The following is a 19,550-nucleotide window of genomic DNA, read 5'->3' on the forward strand; positions in this document are numbered from 1 at the left end:
ACTAATACATGTCATATTTTATTTTTTTCGAAAATGAATTTCAAGAACAAAATGTAAATGTCAAATCATAAAAAGAAAGAACAAAAAATGCTGAAATATCGAGTTAAGTAATATTATAATAAATTAATACACCGTGTTACTTTATTAAAAAAGTAATACAAAAATATCCATACAACAAATATTTACAAAAATAATCCAAAATTTTGAAGTAAAAGTTTATTGAAAATTCCCCCAAAATTTAAAATCAGCTTTACAGTAAATGAGTACAAAATAAATATCGTATTCACACATTTTCAATAGGAAAAAAGATAAAAAAAATATTCATATTTTTTTTAACGGAAGAAAAATTTCTTTTAAAGGCTTGAAAATTAATCAAAAAATGTCTTTTAATGCACTAATGCGGTTGCAATATTTTATAAAATAAATTCTAAAGATTACTCTAATTTAAAATATTATTCGTTTATAAAACATATTAACAATATCTTTTTTATCTTTTAGGTACTGCATAAATTATTTTGATGCATTGGTTTTTCAAACAGTTAATTATTAAAAGCATTAGAATATCCGTTAATAATAATGAATATCTGCATTCCAATTTCAAAAAAGAATCTTATCGTTTATATAACTATGCTCTTAAATATATTTATGAATTTTATATCTCAAGCGTTTCCATTTAGAACATCAATTGATACACAAACAGAAAGACGGTTTTATTAGTGTTAGAAATTCATAATTAGATTGATTTACGCTTCAACTTTTGAATCTAATAAAAAGATTTTGTAATTGTCTAAGCACGCTTAATTCTTTTACTGGCATAAATTTAACTCAGACAGTTAAAATATTATTGATTTTAATAATTCGTTACTAATATTTTGTTCTAATACTGAAAAAAATATCTTTATAGATGAGACAATGATACCATTAGAGAGAAGAGTATTGTCTATTTCAAAATCAGACGATATTTTTTTTCTGTCAAATATTATTCGATGCAGAAATATAAAAATTCAAAGAATATTCATTAAGTTAAAGCGTTACAGTTGAAAACAATTCTATCACCAAGGAGACAATAAATTATACGAATGAATTATTAAAATGAAATATGAGGCTAGAATGAATTTCATGAACACTTTTAGTTTATTTCTCTTCATAACGACGTATTCTAGCTAATTTATTAATATTTACTCGTAAATGCAAATGTCACTTAATAAAGCTAATTTAGATTCCATTTTGCAATATTTTAGAAAGAAAAGTATTTTATCAAAGCATAACATTTTAATTTTGAAACTGCACCATTTATATGGATATGATTTTAGATTTTTATTATATCTGATGGCACTTTATAAATATTAATTGTTTCGGAATGTGCTAATATTTTTTTTCAAATTATTAAATAGTTAATTAACATGCTATAAGAGGCACAGAAAATAAATTATTTTTCATTCTGGCTGCTCAAATCACATTGACAAAAGCAAATATAATAAGAATGAAAACAGATAATGCCATTTAAGTGAAATTAAACTAACTGGTGAAGTTTTCAAATTTAAAATCTGAATATATTATAAAGATTGCTAAATTTAAAAAAATTACTCTTGTGATAAGTCAATTTACTAATATTCTATATCTAATTGTTTGATATAGTTTTAAAAATAGTTATGACAAAGAAAATTATTTTAACAAATTTTCCAATGACCAATAATAGGCTTTCTCTGCTATTTCTGTTATTTTCATTAATATTTCAGTATGTTTTCTAATTCCATTTTTATATCTATGTCAGTGAAAGATTTATTCTTTAATTTTTGCTTCGAACGAATTTTTATATTTAATCAAATGATTGACGTATAAGGCGTTTGGTATCCTTAGGAGCAAACTTAATTTTTAATATATTTCGTTTTCATTTCTTTAAATTTTTATGAAATTTTTATTTAATGTACGAGATTTTATCTTTTTTATAATTTTATTCATTAATATAAATCACTTATCGTTAGATTTTGTTTCAATGTTTTTAAAATTGGCATCGATGTTTTACAGCAGATTTTCTAATATTTTTATTGCTTAAATATTGATCTATTATCACAATGCCATTTATCCCATTTGTATAATGTTACAATAATCAAACTATAACTAAAAAATAGCTACCCCACAGCTTTGTATTTTCCGGGGTTTACAGAGTGATCTGAACCTCCGCACTAGGACTCTGGGAGTTAGCCTTGATTGAACCCTAATGATCATCAAATGCAGAAGTACAACTTTTCCCTTAGGAGGTATATCCCGTCATCCGTATGGAAATAGCCAACTCCACACTAATGTTTTATCTACCAGAGAAGAGAGAATCAATTACCATACCAGAAACGCGCATCGACATTTTTAGAGTGTTACAGGGTATAGTACTACAAGACGCAAACAATTTTACAAGTTATGAAATAATTCTATATATTAGTAATTATATAGGTTTGATTATATATATATATATATATATATATATATATTAAAAATGGTAAAAAGATAGTAATCGCTTTGGTTTTAAATATCGACCAATAATCCCAGAGCTTTCGATAGATATTGATCCTATAGATAATTATATACTCAAACTAAATCTAAAGCCTTCACATTTTCCTTGATTCGAATTATTTAGATTTAGATACAATTTAATTGTTTTGATTTTTCATAATGAAATATAATTTAAATTAGGAATGCTAGTTGATTCAACAACTTAAAAAAATATATATATTCTCTTATATTCAATCTATCTAACAACTGTCTCCGTTATATTTTTAGCGTACCTTCTATGACTATTCCATGCACCCATTAGGGCTATGATTATTGCAGGTTGAGAAACTCTAATATAAGATTCAAATGCAAGGAAACTGTACATGTTAAGAAATTAAGTTTCTGTAGATTCGACAGAATTCAAATTTAAGTGACACAATTTGATTGGGGAAGGCTTATTTTTCCAATGCGGTTATGATTTTAGATTTTACTTAGTAATTTGGTGAAGTTAATCTTTCCCTTTTTCACACCAGTTTCAAGAATAATGTCATATTTTAAATAATACCTTACCCTTTACCAGGGTTTGACCGACATCAAATTTTATGAACATTTTTTTTTTGTCTAATTAGCTTGTTAAATCGAAACTTTACTGTACTTGTAAAGATCTGAGCGCTATTTTCTCGTCAGTGATCAGAAACCTGAATCTGGCTGAAGTTCATTTCTTTACAAGGATAAGGAGTTCTGCTGTATAGATAAGAAAGTTGTGAGAGTTTAACATTTCCATAAAATCAGTTTATTCTTAATCCATGGTTATTTTTTCTTATTTAGATACCTTCTAAATTATTCCAACGAATATCTGTTAACATATTATTAAGTAGTAAGGTACCGTTTACAGAAATAACTTTAATCCAACACTTTAAATAATCCAACGTTTCTTTTTTTTTTAATCCAACACTTGCGTATGATAAAGTAGAATGTTATCAGTGCAATTTTTAGCGCCGTTTGAAGGAAAGCTCCCAGATTTGCCCGTATAAACTTTAGGTAGTTTTAATGTGCTTTTATTTAATAGCTCGCTTAAAAATTGCATGAATAAATTAATATTAAATTTTAATCCACCTCTTTCTTTCTTTCATTATTATTAATCCCAAATGCTGACCAATATTGATACAATATCTTAACGATATGTCAAGGCCGTCAAAATATTTCATAACATTGCGGAAACATCAAACAATATGCTGTTCTAATAAGGACAATGTATGCATGAACTTTTGAGGCCTCTTTTGAATATAAGAAACCAATTTGACTGGCCTACCGAAGAATTATTCGTCTTCCTGCTGCTTTGATGTGGAAGTTTGGCGAGGGTGTACCAGCTCAGGTGTCATCCTGGTCATCTGACAGCGATTCAAAACTACGAGGTCCGTTTCAAAATAGTCCTAGTATTGCTTTAAAACGGGGCGTTAATATCTAAACTAAACCAAAGAATTATTCAAATTAAGAATTCGCCATATTACAAGATTTAACATCTGAATTGGTTTCGAAGGAACCTTAGGAAAGATCTCTTTCAAATTCCCATTATTCTTTGGAAATATAATTTATTCTATAGAAGAGAATCGAAAGAGATTCTATCAAAATCGCATATTCGAAAGCCTTCCGTACCAGAAAAAAGTCAACACCCAATGCAGCTGTTGAAAGAAGGGCAGCTGCTCCTAATGACTGCAATCGTGGAACAGCGAAGATTGGACCAATTTCGAAAACTATTTCGAGTGTTTACGTCCACTACGGTTGTAGATAGGTCGGAAAGCGGAATTTGAGGTGAAAGCAGAAGTTTGTAATAACCTCGGAAGAGAAAACGTGGTAGTCATAAAGTGTTTTATTTATTCGATTATTTTTCAGTCCTATCTTTTCTTACACTTGTTTTCTTCAAAAAGGCTGTTTTTTTGTATTTCCGTTTATCGAAAATGTACGCTTTTATCTAAATCCGAATAGTAAAATATAACGGTTATTATAAAATGATAATACATAAACGATATAAATTAGTTTATGGATTAAGAAAATATAAAATTTTAGTCTTAGAAATCATTGTACCAAAAAAAATTAGCAATAGAGATAATAAAATTTGATGGTTTTTTAATTTGTACACTATAAGAACTTTCCATTTTTTCGTGAAAGTAAAAAACCGAGTAATAGTACATTGCAGATAAAGTTATTAAGAAATATCAATTTGTATGTACAAATTATACACATGATAAATTATTCATTAAGCTATATCTAATTTATTTATTTCTGAATAATTCATTTCACGTGTTTTTAATTCTTAATTTCAAAATCTGGATTTTATATACTATCCAAAATTTTATACTTTTAACTTTGCAGCTGAAAAATTGTTGCTTTTAAGCTATCAAACACTCTTTTATAATGTCTGTTGCGTTTTGTAATCATTTGATGATGGCATGATCCAAATTCTTGTGACCGCGTTCTTTTTCATAACTGAGTTTTAAAAATTAAAATTTCTAAACAATGAAAATACAGAAAATAGTAATAAATTCCGCAAAATCTATTCCGCATTCCATACAGTCAAAGATAATATTAATATACAAAAGATATTACAGATAGTAAAAATATAATTAATATAAAAAACATTATTTCATTGCAGAAAAGACAGTAGAAAAGAATTTCCAAATATAGAAAATGATAATTAGCTTTTTTAACTGGCAACATATTATTTTCATAGAAATTTAGTCAATAAATATTTTTGCTAATATCATCGTTATATGCATACATTTTGAAATCATACGTAAATACGTTTCTAATGCTCACAAAAATATCAAATTTTAAGCATTTTTTTAAAATTAAATTCATTTTTTGGGGGGTTGTGAAAGGTAGAGATTGCGATACTCATCATTTACTCATTTAACTATCTTTGAAAAGATATGTGAGTAAAAATATAAAAATATCGTTTATTTCTTTTTAAAAGGCATAACGTGAATTATTATTATGCAGTTAGATATACAGAGATTGAATCTTTTTTAATAGCCTTACAAATTTAAAAAAAAATATTTAATGCTTTCATAAAACTTTATTAGAGGATAGCTGCAAAAAAAATTCAGGAATCATTTCGCCGTGAATGTGGTATTTTTTTATCTTTTTTTTATGCAAACGATAAAATAAATACTTTTCCACTTCTAAGGAAGGGAATATTCTTTAATATTAAGAACTTCATATTTAAACAGTGGTAGTGGGTTCCTCGAAATGTTCTCACACATCCTCTAATAAATTTATTTATTTATTATTAACCGCATGTGATTGAGGTGCAACAAAGAGCTATTAGCATATGATCTTTGGCGATTTCAATTGGCGGTAATTTGTTTGCCAAATTTTCTATACCTAAATCATTGCACTTTTTAGTATCATATTTACATACTTGAGAAAGTGCTTACCAACAAAAGACCAAACCCTTGATGGATTTTTTTCCAAATTTGATATACATTTACTTATTTTATTTGTTCATTATGTGTACCAGATTTTATCCATGTAAACTTAATTAAAACAATAATTACTAAGTAGTCAAATAAGTAATTATTGTTTTAACTTGTATTCGTACAATTGGACAGCCAAATATTTTGAATAAATTTCTTTCAAAATTTGGTAGAATTGCTGATACAGATTTGATAGATGTATAGAATTGATGCAAATAACTTATAACAAATTTCATATATCTAGCTGAATGGACTTTTGGATCATCTTATTCATAGACATACAAAAAAAGCATTCTAAAAATGGGTTTTATGGGCTCAGTGACATCCGAAAAATAAAGATTCGCAAAAAATCACGAGTTCGAATTTTTTTTCATGATTGTAATGCTTTATATATTTCGTATACGTCAAAATAAAAAAGTATAATAATGCTTTTTTTTTACAGTACAATCTCATCGACTACTTATGGAAAAAGCTTTTGAAAAATTCTGATTGCCTTCTTTTCTTACGTTTCAGATATTCCAAACCTATTAAAGTTTTGAAGAAGCTAATATAAAACTGCTCTTTTCTTCTCTTTCCCAGATCAAATACTTCAGCGATCCATCTGTCCACGCTTTGCAATACCTGGACGTCATCCAAATGAAAGATACGACTCACAAATCGCATTTCTACCACAGCCTCAAAGCATCCTTGCCTGGCATTCCGAAGGTAAGACACCCACTCTTACTTTTCAACCTTCTCACATTTCCTTCCTTTGATGCGAATGATGAGAAGGTCTCTAGGGTAAAAGAATTCGCAAGTTTTGAAGCAGAGAGAGAGAGTGATTTCGACGCAACATGGTTTCAAAAGCAACGCAGAAAATGGCTGCTACTGATACTTATTGACTAGCATTTCAAAGAACTAGTGCGAATCAGAATTTGTTACATAAAATTTGATAAGGCCTTAAAGTAAAATTTTTTCGTGCTGTTTGGGATTGCTTTTCAGGATGTTTATAATTTATTCAGTTCAAATAATTTGGAAAGATACCCTTGTCTCCCACGCAACTGATGCGATTCGATGTCCTTTTGTTTTTCGAAACATTGTTGTCAAGTAAAGAAAAATAATTGTTTGATTTGATGTGAGAAATTTTATTGTGGAATCCAGTTTGAATTATACTGCGTCAAACTTTATTTTTTTTAATCAAAAGCTTAACAAAAATGGTTCCAATTAAAATAATATAAAAGTAATCATTGATAGAATCATAATACAATACCAAATATAAAAGGATATTTTGAATTAAAATATAAAAAATGAAGCATAATATGAATTTTTAAAAAGGTAAAAATGTTATCATCATTTTATGCCAAGCAACATTGGCAGATTTCAATGGTATTGTTTTGAAGTAAAACAAGCATTAAAATATGAGCATTCAATAAGGCTGTGAAAAACTGTTGAGTCATACTTACAATGTGGACATCGCAATTGATCTCCTATAATATATATTTATCCGTGAATCTGATGTGACTGGTATGATGATGATTAATACAGTGTCATACTTCAACCATCTCATTATACTGCAAGTTCTATACTAATGAAAGAAAATAATTGTTTGGTTTGGTTTTGAATAATGGACCGGTTTCTTTTCTCAATAGAGAAATTTAGAATTTTATGAGAGATAGTTCTTAATGATAAATGCTCTTCAACTCTCGTTTGAAACGAAGCCGACCCAACCATGGCCCATTAATATCAAACATTTACGGACGGGCTAGTAGAGAAAGATATAAGTCATCTATACTTATAATAAAGCTCAGTGTGTGTGTGTGCGTGCGTGCGTGTGTGTGTGCGTGCGTGCGTGTGTGTGTGTGTGTGTGTGTGTGTGTGTGAGTGTGTGTGTGTGTGTGTGTGTGTGTGTGTTGGCGCTCTACACGCCAGATCATTGGACCTACAGCCAACAAATTTGGCACATGTATACCTTAGAGGTCGGGAATGTGCACCTCGGAGCGATTTTTTCGAATTTTTAACTGCAAATTTGATTAATTAAAAATTAAGCGAAATTTTGGCGTTTATCCACTATAATTTTCGAAAATATTCAAGCACAAAATGTATTTTTACATCGCATTAAAGATTTAAAATAAATTATCTTTTTAAGGATACTAATATTTTAACCAAAAAATTTATTTCCTATTTTTAATGAATTTTTAAAAAATAATTTAATTATATTTTTCAACAATTTATTTCGCACAAAATAAAAATAAAATTTAATCTGCACGAGCACGTTAAAGGCAAAAAAAATAGCTTTTATCAATATATTGCCATCACATTGACAAAAGCTCAAGTTAAAAAATAAATCAACTATTACTGCAAATTAAGCATATTCAAATATGACTATCAAAATTTGAAGCTTTAAAATATTTTGCTGAAAAACCTATTATGAATGCATAAAATATTAATTGAACCTTTTTGCAAACATTAATACTGGCGGACAGCCTGGTCACCAAAGGTGGCTAGTTTTAAAAAAAAGCCAATTTTGTGAATTAGGTTTAGGAATATGCAATTTGTTTAGTTTACAAATCCCGTTCAACATGCCCCAAAGTAGCCCTGTTTACAAATCCCAAAAGTAGCACTTTACTTATTTCTTCCAGTCACATATTGGTTTGGGTGTCACAAAATATAAAGAAATATGGATTTGTCGTTGTTGCTCAGTCCACTTATTGCCACATATATCCACATAAGATGATATCCATCTTCAAATATCATTCGATGATTATGTTAACCTTTTCTACGGCCGTGGGAAGTATGCTTCCCACCAAATGTATCAATCTTTGTATGAAATTATGTAGGTTGGCATAAGTTCTGACAAATATTTTTAGTAAGTCAGAAACTTAGATGCTTCAGTTCTTTATCTGAGAGAAAATGATGTGTCTTGATTCGTTACTTAATTATTAATTAACCAAATTAATTAATTAATCAAATTAAATTTATCTAATAAGCTAAATGAATCCCTTTTCTTATTCTAATTTCAAGCCTAAACATATTTAAACATAATATGACTAGAAAAAAATGACCCTTTAAAGGGTTAATGAAGTGATTTTAAAGACTAAAACGCTTCAAAGAATCACTGTAAATAATATAGTTTCCATTAGACATATTTAAAATCTCCAAAAAATCATTAACTTGCTATGTTCTCAGCACACATCAGCAGTTAAAAACAGAACAATATGTATGTTAAAAGCATGAAATTTTTTCTGAGAAGCTATTGCAAATGGGGCATGGTTCCATTCTTAGATTCATCAACATAAACAGGACCGAAAGGCAAATAATAAGACTTGTGCTTAAGAAATAATTTTTTTGGTAAGTAACATCTACTGCATTTCATTTGCTAAAATCCTTGTCTGGGACACAAAAATCGTCAAATTTTCGAATTTTTTTTTCAGCTGAAAAACTTCTGCATGCTTTTCTGCTTAAAATAACATTTAAATCATGTTTCTGTCTTAATTAGAACGAGAGATATCATAATTTTTGTTGACCACTACTTTGAAATTCCAACTGGCAAAAAGGCGTTGTCATGGCAACTTCATCTCTTTAAATGTAAACATACATTTCCTGGCACTGTTTTAGCTTAATTTTTAATTTTTTTTTAAATAAATTTTTAAAGAATTTATTTTAAATCCTAGATTTAGTTTGTATGCAACTCAACTCCTTCAATAATGAAGTGAAACGAAGAGATTCAGTGTTTATTAGAACCTCTGTGTTAACATTTCATGAGACAACGCGCTTTTTAATTTTCTGCTCTAAAGTTTGTTTTTTTAATTGTAAATGTAAAATTAAATTAAAATAAACACTTGTGAGGAAGGGAGGCGTCTCTTATGCATCTGGAAGCTTTTAAATGTATTTAAATAGTTTTATTCTTATAAATTTTATTTTTAAACTTTAAACGCATTTTTAACCATGTTGCGTTTTTTCATTATTTGTTGTGATCAAATTGATATAAGTCCAGATCATATAAAGATAGAGGTCTGAAATTTGAAACACATACTTTTCAAACTGTTTGCCTTAATTTTGATTCAGCAAATTAAAAAAAAATTTTTACTTTTCAAGATATGAATTTTTTAAAAAAAAGTACCCAAGATTTTTTCAAAATTTTCATTCAAAATTTTTTAATTTTTTTAAATTAATATTTTTTAAATTGCCGAATCAAAATGAAAGAATATATATTTGTGTTTGATTTAATGAAAAAATTTTGAAAATTGATCAAAAATATTTTGAGTTATATCGATTTAAAACAACGTCACTTTTTTTTAAAAAAATTTAAATTTTAAGTTTAAAAAAATTTTTTGAAAACCTTTGTGTTGTGATTTTGCTTATTAATAAGATGGTTGATCAGTACAAATAATTTCAAAATTTTAAATTAATTAATAAAAAAATTTTCAAAATGTGTCCCGGACCCCCTTAAGAAATAATTTTTTTGGTAAGTAACATCTACTGCATTTCATTTGCTAAAATCCTTCAAATGAATTATAAAAAAATAGAAATGTGAAATTTACATGGTGAGAAAGTGTTGATTGGCTGTAAGAGTATTTCTAGATGTGCTCTGTTTAATTCTTGCAAATTGGAGCATATTTTGATAGAAATATCGATACAAATTATTTCTAAGACACTGCAAAGTTAGCAAAATAGGGCATAATTTAAAATCGTATTATGATGCTAATAATTATTTGGAGTTTCCTTTTAAATTTCTTTTGTCTATTATATTATTAATGGGAAATTTTAAAATTCATAATTTAACAAATACATCTTCTATATCAGTTCCGAATATTCCATTAAATTGCGAAATATGTCTTTTTTCCAAAATTTTGTGGATTTCTCTTTTAATTAGAAAGTGTATTAAGCATAAATATCCAAGAATAATTCCTCAAACATGAATGACAAATATGTTTATAATAAGGTGGATATAAAGAGAATTAATAGAATTTCTTTAAACTCTAATCTGCTTTGATCAAAATATTTTTTTCTACAATCCATTAATTTAATTTGGTTAATATGATTAAAAAAACCATATTTCCATGTTTGAAGAATTATATAGAAAAATTGTAGATGTAGAATTAGTAACGTGTCGTATCAAGCCTTTAAATAGATTACATTCATCTTTTCTAAAAGGTCCCCACTTAGTAGCAATCTGAATTTCACGGCAGTAATATATAGAACAATCAAGACAATTTAAATGAGATATTTTATCTATATTAAGAAAATATCTCTTAAAATTTACGGTCTGGGTAATATCAGTTCCATATAAACAGAAGGGCATTTTTACGAAAGGTGTTTTAAAGAATATATATATATATAAATTTTTCCATTAAGGTTTTCAATAATTTTCGATTCTTGTCATGCTTTTCTGGTGTAGAATTTTGAAAAGAAAGTTCTAACTCATGCGCTGTACTTATTGTTGACAATAGTTCCAAATTTATGCATTCCTCCCCAAAATAGGCCTCGTTGTGCTTCAAAATGTGACGTAATTATGACTAAATTAAAATTTGAATACTGCTACTAATTCAGAAAAAAATTCATAATTTCGTAACATTTGTACAAATATACGTAGAAAGTCTTAAATGAGAAATTAATCATTATTTAATAAAATCTTTCCAGAATTGAGTGACTAATGAACAAATTCGAATTAAAATCAAAGTACAATCACATTGAGCAAACAGTTATCCTTTAAATTTATTCCAAATCGAATTTGTTTATATTCTAAAAATATCCCAAGAATATTTTGGTATTATTTCTCCGACACAGAGAATATTTCTTTCCATTGTGCCTATCTTTTTTAATATTCTTCTCTTTATATTATTTTTTTATCAAAGTGAACACGTCGCTAGAAAAGTTTGTATTATTTTTTGTTACGGATCTCACAAGAACCAGAATACAATTCTTTGAGTGCTTTTGGATTTCGATGACATTATAAAGACGCGAAAGTTTTGAAGAAATTATATAACAGAAGAAGAAAACATATAATCCAGGTTCAAATCCAATGCTTCAGTACGAAAGACAGCTTTTGAAACCGCTCGGTTTCAATTTTTATTTCTGAAAGAATCTCAACAACAAACTTAGATCTTAAAATTAATGTTTTTTAAGAATTACACACAAAGCCTTTTTGACGGAATATAATCCTCTAGCTGAATCTAAAGCATCTTTGTAGCGTGAAACTAGTTAAAGAAGGCTGTGTTGAGGATTTACTGATTATTAGATAGATATTTCAGTGAAAGTAAAAACTTTAATTTCAACAGGATCAGAAATTGAACTTTTTCAATTTCATATGACATCGAACACTACAAGATTGAAGATTTATTTCCTTAAAAAGTACTTCTCTCTATTAATGTTTGACTCCAATCTATACAAAATAATGGGTTTTTTTCCACTTGACTTTTAATTAATTTATTGAAGAGTAAATGCTTTTAACGCAATCAGTAAAGAATGCTTCTTTTAAAATTCGATATTTATTTATTATAATAGTTTGTAAATAACAAATCAATAAAAATAATTTACTACTTTTAATACTTTTTCAATTATTCCCAGAGAATAAGTTTCAATACTTTTGAAATTGATATATGCTATATTCAAGATAATTAGAAACTAGTTATCGTTAAGTTCGGATAGCTGTTCCTAAACATCATATACTGATTTGACTATAAAGATTATGGATGCAAAAATTTATCCAAAAGATTTAAAATTAATTTTATGTTTTTATCGCTAATTTGAATCCTTTATAGAAGCAAATAATATTATTGAATGGATAGATAAATTAACATGTATGTTGACCAATAATCTAATCATAGTATTACTCTTTAAATTACATATTCATCTATCCATCTAAAATTTATCTATTTATGTGAATTCCAGCTATTAAAATTTTCGTTCAAATTAATAAAGTAAAATCTTTTTCGTTTTTGTGATTATATGTCGAAGAAATAAATCGTAAATTCGTTCATCTTTTAGCGATAATATATTTTAGCCTTAAAACTGATAAATTTTTTTACTGATCCAAAATTTTCAAGTTTTATGTAGCATCAGTAAGATTTAAACTAAGCCGTTACTAAAATATAAATAACCAGATTTGAATTAATTACTTACACTGTGACGATTAATCACCGAAGCTAAAGATTTACTTTTCTTTTACATACGTTTTAAATTTATTGTGTCAAGTAATTTTTGCTTAAAAAGTGCTCTATGAGGAATCCAATATTTATTCTATTACTATAGCTCACATGCTGAAAACATTCTCACATTGTCGATAAATTAATCGAAATAATTGCCAAATTTCCTAAATGACTAGCTGTCATATTGTAAAATGTATTTCGAATTCCCATTCATTTACAATAAATTCTGTTCCTCGTGCAAATCCAAATTAACAACTTTCTCCTACTTACGACCCAAAAATAAAGCTGTTTCATTAAAAGTCGTAAAAATATATAAGCGTAAAGATTATAGTTTTCTTTCTTCACAGCAATTTAAAAAGGTCCAGAATTTTTAAACAGTTTTAAAAAGCATCGTTTATCGATTGTGTTAAAGTTTGGGTTTACGTCCGGGTGAAATTTTTTGAGAAACATTCGAAATTAGTTATGCTTTTGAATATTTGCATATAAGTGAACGAAAAAAAAAACTTATATGAAACCAAGATATACCAGTTAAATGGCAAATGTTTTTCAAAAATTGGAAAAAAAAAGAACAGATTTTGACTAAAAAAAGGCATGAAGAAAAATTCTTCAAGCTCAGAGGTTTATCAAATGACTTGCTTAAAATGTTGAATGTAACTAAAGAAATATATTATATAGTTCCTGAACTAAAATATAAGCTGTTTTTCTATCGATTCTTTAAATATTGTTCCACTGATAAATAACACATAATGTTCAATTTAATTCACATTCTGAAGTATTAATTAACTATAAAATATTTCTAAATAAATAGAATTCTTATTTTCTAGTTCAGAAATTATTATGACGTATTTGAACAAACAATATGAATTAGAATTTTATTCATGAAATTTGTCTCCAGAAAATTTGGTCAGAGGTTAGAATTTGAGAAAGTAACATCTAAATAGGCAATATAGCATTTAAACGTATGTAAAAAAAGACTTATAAACAAAATGCTAACGATTTTATAGAGAAAACTGTTAAAATATTAAAAATATTAAATAAAAATCTCATAATTTCGCAAAAAAAAAAATATATTTCTTATGTAGTCACCTACCTTATCTAAATTCAATTTACAACTTATAGATGCCAAGCTATTATTATGTTTCTTAATCTTTTATTTAAAAAAAATCTAAAATAGTCTTTAAAGCTGAAACTGTGGCGGTTTTTTAAACAGTTTCATCCACTGAATCTTTAGAAAAACACGTTACTTATACCCCATGCCAACAGAGCAAACTCTCAGAGATCTCCCATGCTGCCAACAATGGGTATCCAACCAGCGAAACCCTTAAATAACTAACCGTACACATTTTAGAGTGCTTCTTCAAGAACCCTCTCATTCATTCAAAATCTGAAGGAGAAAGCGAGAAGGAAAAATTCGAAAAAAAGGCGAGCTGTTAAAACTCTCCACAACCACCATGTCTGGGAGAGAGGGATCCTTTAGAAAAGCTAATGAAAGATCCTCCTTCCCCTTAGAGGATGCGCAAAACGAAGAATCATGTTTTTTCTTTCTTTCTTTTTCAACATCTTCCTTTTTCTGGTTCTCCTCTGTAACGTCATTCAAGCTGTCTCCCTCCATTTTTATGGAGGGAAAAGGTCTGTAACCGTCTTATTATTGTTCTATTTTTCCCACAGCCAAGGTGGAGTTTATTTTCCGACTCTTTCTGTCTGGGAATGTCGGTGGGGATCAGATTGCTGAGCTCTGCTATCTGGCGGTCAGCTTGACAGGTAACTTATAAGATTACTGAAAGAAGATAAAGAAAAAATACCTAGGATTCGTTCCTTTTATCGTTTTGTTTGTAATTATCTTTTCGTCATTTACTTCACCGAGTTTCAGATGTCAATGAATAACTAGAGTTTAGGAGAGGAGAAATGGAAGATTAGATACATAGTGTCTTTTTTTCTCCATCGGTGATCAACATTTTGGCCGTTGATCTGATTGAATAGACATTGATTAAGAAGCAAAAAGCATTAAGAAAATCAGAAATACAGTTAGTAGTAAGTCAAATGGTTAGATAAAATATATGAGAGGAAATAATTTCAGAAATTTTTTTATTGTGCATTCGATTTTGTTTTCTGATTTGATTAATTGTACTTAGTTTAACTTTCACAATGAGCTGCAAGTCTTAAAATATATTTTTGAAATTGAAATTACAGTTAACACAAAAAAATCTTTTCTTCAAGATTAGGCGATTACAAGATCAGTTATGGTTATGTGGTGTTAGGTAGAAATTAAATCATCCATCGATCTAATCAACTCAACAGGAAATGAAATAAATCTATCTGAAGACTGATATAAGACCTGACAGATTAGTTAAACATGGTTATAAAATGAAACACTTATGAATAAAGAAGTAATTTATGGATGCGTCATGTGTACCACTATTAGAAAAATAACTTATATCAGTAGAGGGATTTTATTTTCCTTGATTTCCTGACAGATTAGTTAAACATGGTTAAAAAACGAAACTGTTATGAATAAAGAAATAATTTATTGATGCATCATGTGTACCGCTATTAGAAAAATAATTGATATCAGTAGGGGAATTTTATTTTCCTTGATTTCCTGACAGATTAGTTAAACATGGCTATAAAATGAAACTCTTATGAATAAAGAAATAATTTATTGATGCATCATGTGTACCACTATTAGTAAAATAATTGATATCAGAAGGGGAATTTTATCTTCCTTGATTTCCTTACAGATTAGTTAAACACTGTTATAAAATGAAACTCTTATGAATAAAGAAATAATTTATTGATGCATCATGTGTATCACTATTAGTAAAATAATTGATATCAGAAGGGGAATTTTATCTTCCTTGATTTCCTTACAAATTAGTTAAACACTGTTATAAAATGAAACTCTTATGAATAAAGAAATAATTTATTGATGCATCCATCATATGCACCGCTATTAGAAAAATAACTGATATCAGTAGGGGAATTTTATCTTCCTTGATTTCCTGACAGATTAGTTAAACATGATTATAAAATGACAATTTTACAAATAAAAAAAATATTGATGCATCCTATGTACCTCTAATAAAATAATAACTAATATCAGAAAGTGATTTTTTTCCGGGTTTCTTTTTCTATATGAGTAGAACCTCATATTGCTGAGCTGCCTTATCTGGTGGTTATTTTGACAGGTAAATTATAAGAATACCAAAAAGAGGGGGAAAAACACATAGAGTTATTTGCTTTCGTTGCTTTGTTTACAATAATCTTTTCCTCATTTACTCCATCGAGTTTTGAATCATAAAGAATGAATTTAAGAGAAACAAAATAAAAGAGTAAATACATAGTCTCTTTCTTCTTTGAGGATTCGAACAGTTTGGTGATTAATCTGATTAAATGGATATTCCTTAAGAAGCTCAGTACTGATGTTAATAGCAACCTTAAACATTACTATATAGACTACATTTTAATAATACTACACAAAAAATAATACATAGTGTTTTTTTCCCCGTTGATCATCTGCTTGTTCATTGATCTGATTAAAAGGGCATTCACTAAGAAGCAAAAAACATTAAGAATAGTAGAATTGCTGTTAACAGCAAAACATAATAATGGTGCACATTACGATATTACTACATAGACTATATTATAATCGTACTGCATATTCTCTTTTTTACACCATTTTGCAATAGTCTGATCTTTATCTGTTTAAACAGACATTGACTAAAAAGACGTTCTTTAATTTGTTTGAACAGACATTGAATTCCTTAAGAATCGTAGAATTTCAATTAAAAGCAGAGTAAATTGATAAAAATAAGTATTGTTAAAAGCATTTTGGGGAATCTTCATTGTTTTCTCCATATTTCAATTTTTAATCTCAAATTATTTCATTTACCTGAACCTCCACAATAAATCTGGTATGCCAATATACACTTTTAAAACCGGAATTATAGCTAACATGAAATTACTTTTCTGCCATCTCAAACGATTAGAAGTTCAATTACGTTCACTTACCATTAAACATGGCGTCACCTATTCTTATCTTGCTCCCTCAGTAATTAAACGAGCCATCGATATAGGTAACGGAAATCAGAAAGAAAATTAAAAGTATCTGAATATTGATAAAAGACGAGACAGATTAGTTAGACGTGGATAAAGAGTGAAATTCTTATGGTTTTTATGCTTCAGTGTCTATCCCATTCGGTGCTAAAAAAATATTTCATTAATGTAACATCTGTGCCTTCAGTAAAAGAAAAGTTATTGGTACAACAAGATCAAAATTGTGAAGGCTTTTTGAAATCTCCCTTTGCATTTTCAGATGCATCGGTATTATTAGACTATTTCATAGAACAAAAAATATTTATCTATAATTTTCGAAGGAATTTAATGTGAAATTTAGAGCAAATGCATATATTATTGCAGAAATTATTTATTTGAATCTGGACTTTGTTCAAAGAAACAGGCACTTACATATTGAAAGGCACTCAATCTGTATGAAGTGGTATCATATATATATATACTTATTCTGATTTTTAAAAATAAAAGAAAAGAGGGCAAAAATCAATAATTAAATCACTAATTTAAAGAAAATAATTTAAAAGTTTGGACTAAAAAACAGATATTGAAAAAATTTATTTTTATTTTTCCAAGAAAATATTTTTTATTACCTTTATTTTTGAAACTACTGACGGAGTTAAATTTAATGGATTTGTTCATAATAAATTACAATAACTAATAATAAAATTTCGTTCGAAATTAAAATTCATTTGATTCTGAAAGCTCAAATTGATTTAGATCAAAACATTATCTCAAAATAATTGCTTGTCGTTTAAAATAGCAGGCACATGCATTCATGGCTCTACAATGAAACAATATGGCTGCCTTCATTATTCCAAATGAATGAAATTTAAATCTAAATTCGTGTGTATAATTCAGAAATTTTTCAATCTAGAATATTCTAAAGCAGTTATTTGTTTAAGTACTTTTAACAAGAGAAACATAACATATTTATAAATTTAATGCTTTTAAACTATACTGCAATTAAGGGAAATAAGTGACATGCACAATATTTTTGCAAGATTATATTTATTTCATGCATTCGAATATTTCTAGAAAACATTCTGCGACGTATGCTTTTGATTTACAACAATTAAACACATTAAATGGAATGTAGGAAAACAAACACGCTTATGATGAATGCTTCATTAATGAAAACTTCTAGAGAATGGCAAATAGTTATAGGATTTTTTTTTATTAATTTATTAAGGAATTTTTCTATTAATTGAATTTTCGAGATGTTGCTATTTTCAAAGAGAAGCGTAAACATATAGGGAATGCTGAAACGAAATACTCACAGAATAAAAATTATTTCTGTTTATTTCATATTCATATTTTTGTTTCTCAGAATTTTAATGAAGTAAGATTATTTCAACATATTTTCTAGCAAAATGGTTTGTTGGATAGTCTAAAAATAATGTTAAAACGCATTCCTGTTTTCAAGGAAAACAGTCTTTTAATTAAGAGTTGAATCACTTTTATTCATTTAATTCGCGGACTTCATTTTAAAGTTAACCTGGTTTCGAGCTTTAAAAATTGTACATTATTTGCTTGTTTACTTTTATAAAAAGTGGATTCCTTTTCTAAACGCGGAAACCAAATAATAAAATTAAGCGAATAGTAATAAATTCTAATTTTAGCTCCACAAAAAGCAAGTACTTATTTTTACTCTGGAAATCAAATTTAGATCCTGTTCAGAAAAAAAAAACTTCAAAGGCTTGAATAAAATTTTAAAAAAGTGCCATCTAGGGGAAATGAGAAATATGTGTAAATTTATATTCCTGTTTCAGAAATATCTTATTGAAAAGATTTATATTCTATGAAAAGAATAAAAGTAAAGAATTTTAATTTGAAATTTCCGAAAATACATTTATTTTTCATTCAGACTTTAAAGACAGAAAATAAAGTAAAGCAATAAAGCTATCCTTTAAAATATGCTATTTATAGTGTAATAAAAAATAGAATTATTTTTTTTATCAGAAATAGAAGCAGTATAAAGGCGAAGTCCGCTAAAGGCAATAGTACTAGAAGTATGGAACTAAAAACATACTTTCTGTATATTTCTCATTTCCAATGAATATTTGGAAAAGTTTATTCCTTATATTATTTTTGTAAGTTTTTCAAAATTTGATATAATCTTTTTTTTTTCTCCCATATTTTTTTATTAAAAACTTTCTTTTAAACTCTTTTAATAAATTATATTTTATTAATTATGATAGTAATTTTTCAAATTAAACGTTTAAAAAATGAATTTTTATGAATTGCATGGAATAAGTCCATCAAATGGAGCTATTACATCAATCAAAATGTAATTAATAATTAGCATATTAACTCGATATGAAACTCTTAAAATGAGTTTTGCCATGAAATCTTGAAACATATCTAATCTGACAAATATCTAAAATAATCT

The 19,550-nt window shown here is 27.5% G+C and overlaps 1 protein-coding gene across 2 annotated transcripts in view; it reads left to right on the forward strand.

The window, feature by feature from the left end:
* LOC129969385 (SCY1-like protein 2) overlaps positions 1-19,550 on the forward strand; it is a 488,897-nt gene that overhangs the window by 313,111 nt on the left and 156,236 nt on the right. For both annotated transcript variants that reach the window (XM_056083944.1, XM_056083946.1), the window contains exon 8: positions 6,543-6,668. In XM_056083944.1, the coding sequence (XP_055939919.1) occupies positions 6,543-6,668 (126 nt within the window). The remainder of the gene's footprint in view (positions 1-6,542; positions 6,669-19,550) is intronic.

This window comes from Argiope bruennichi, chromosome 5 (genome assembly GCF_947563725.1).
Source record: "Argiope bruennichi chromosome 5, qqArgBrue1.1, whole genome shotgun sequence".
Taxonomy (NCBI): domain Eukaryota; kingdom Metazoa; phylum Arthropoda; class Arachnida; order Araneae; family Araneidae; genus Argiope; species Argiope bruennichi.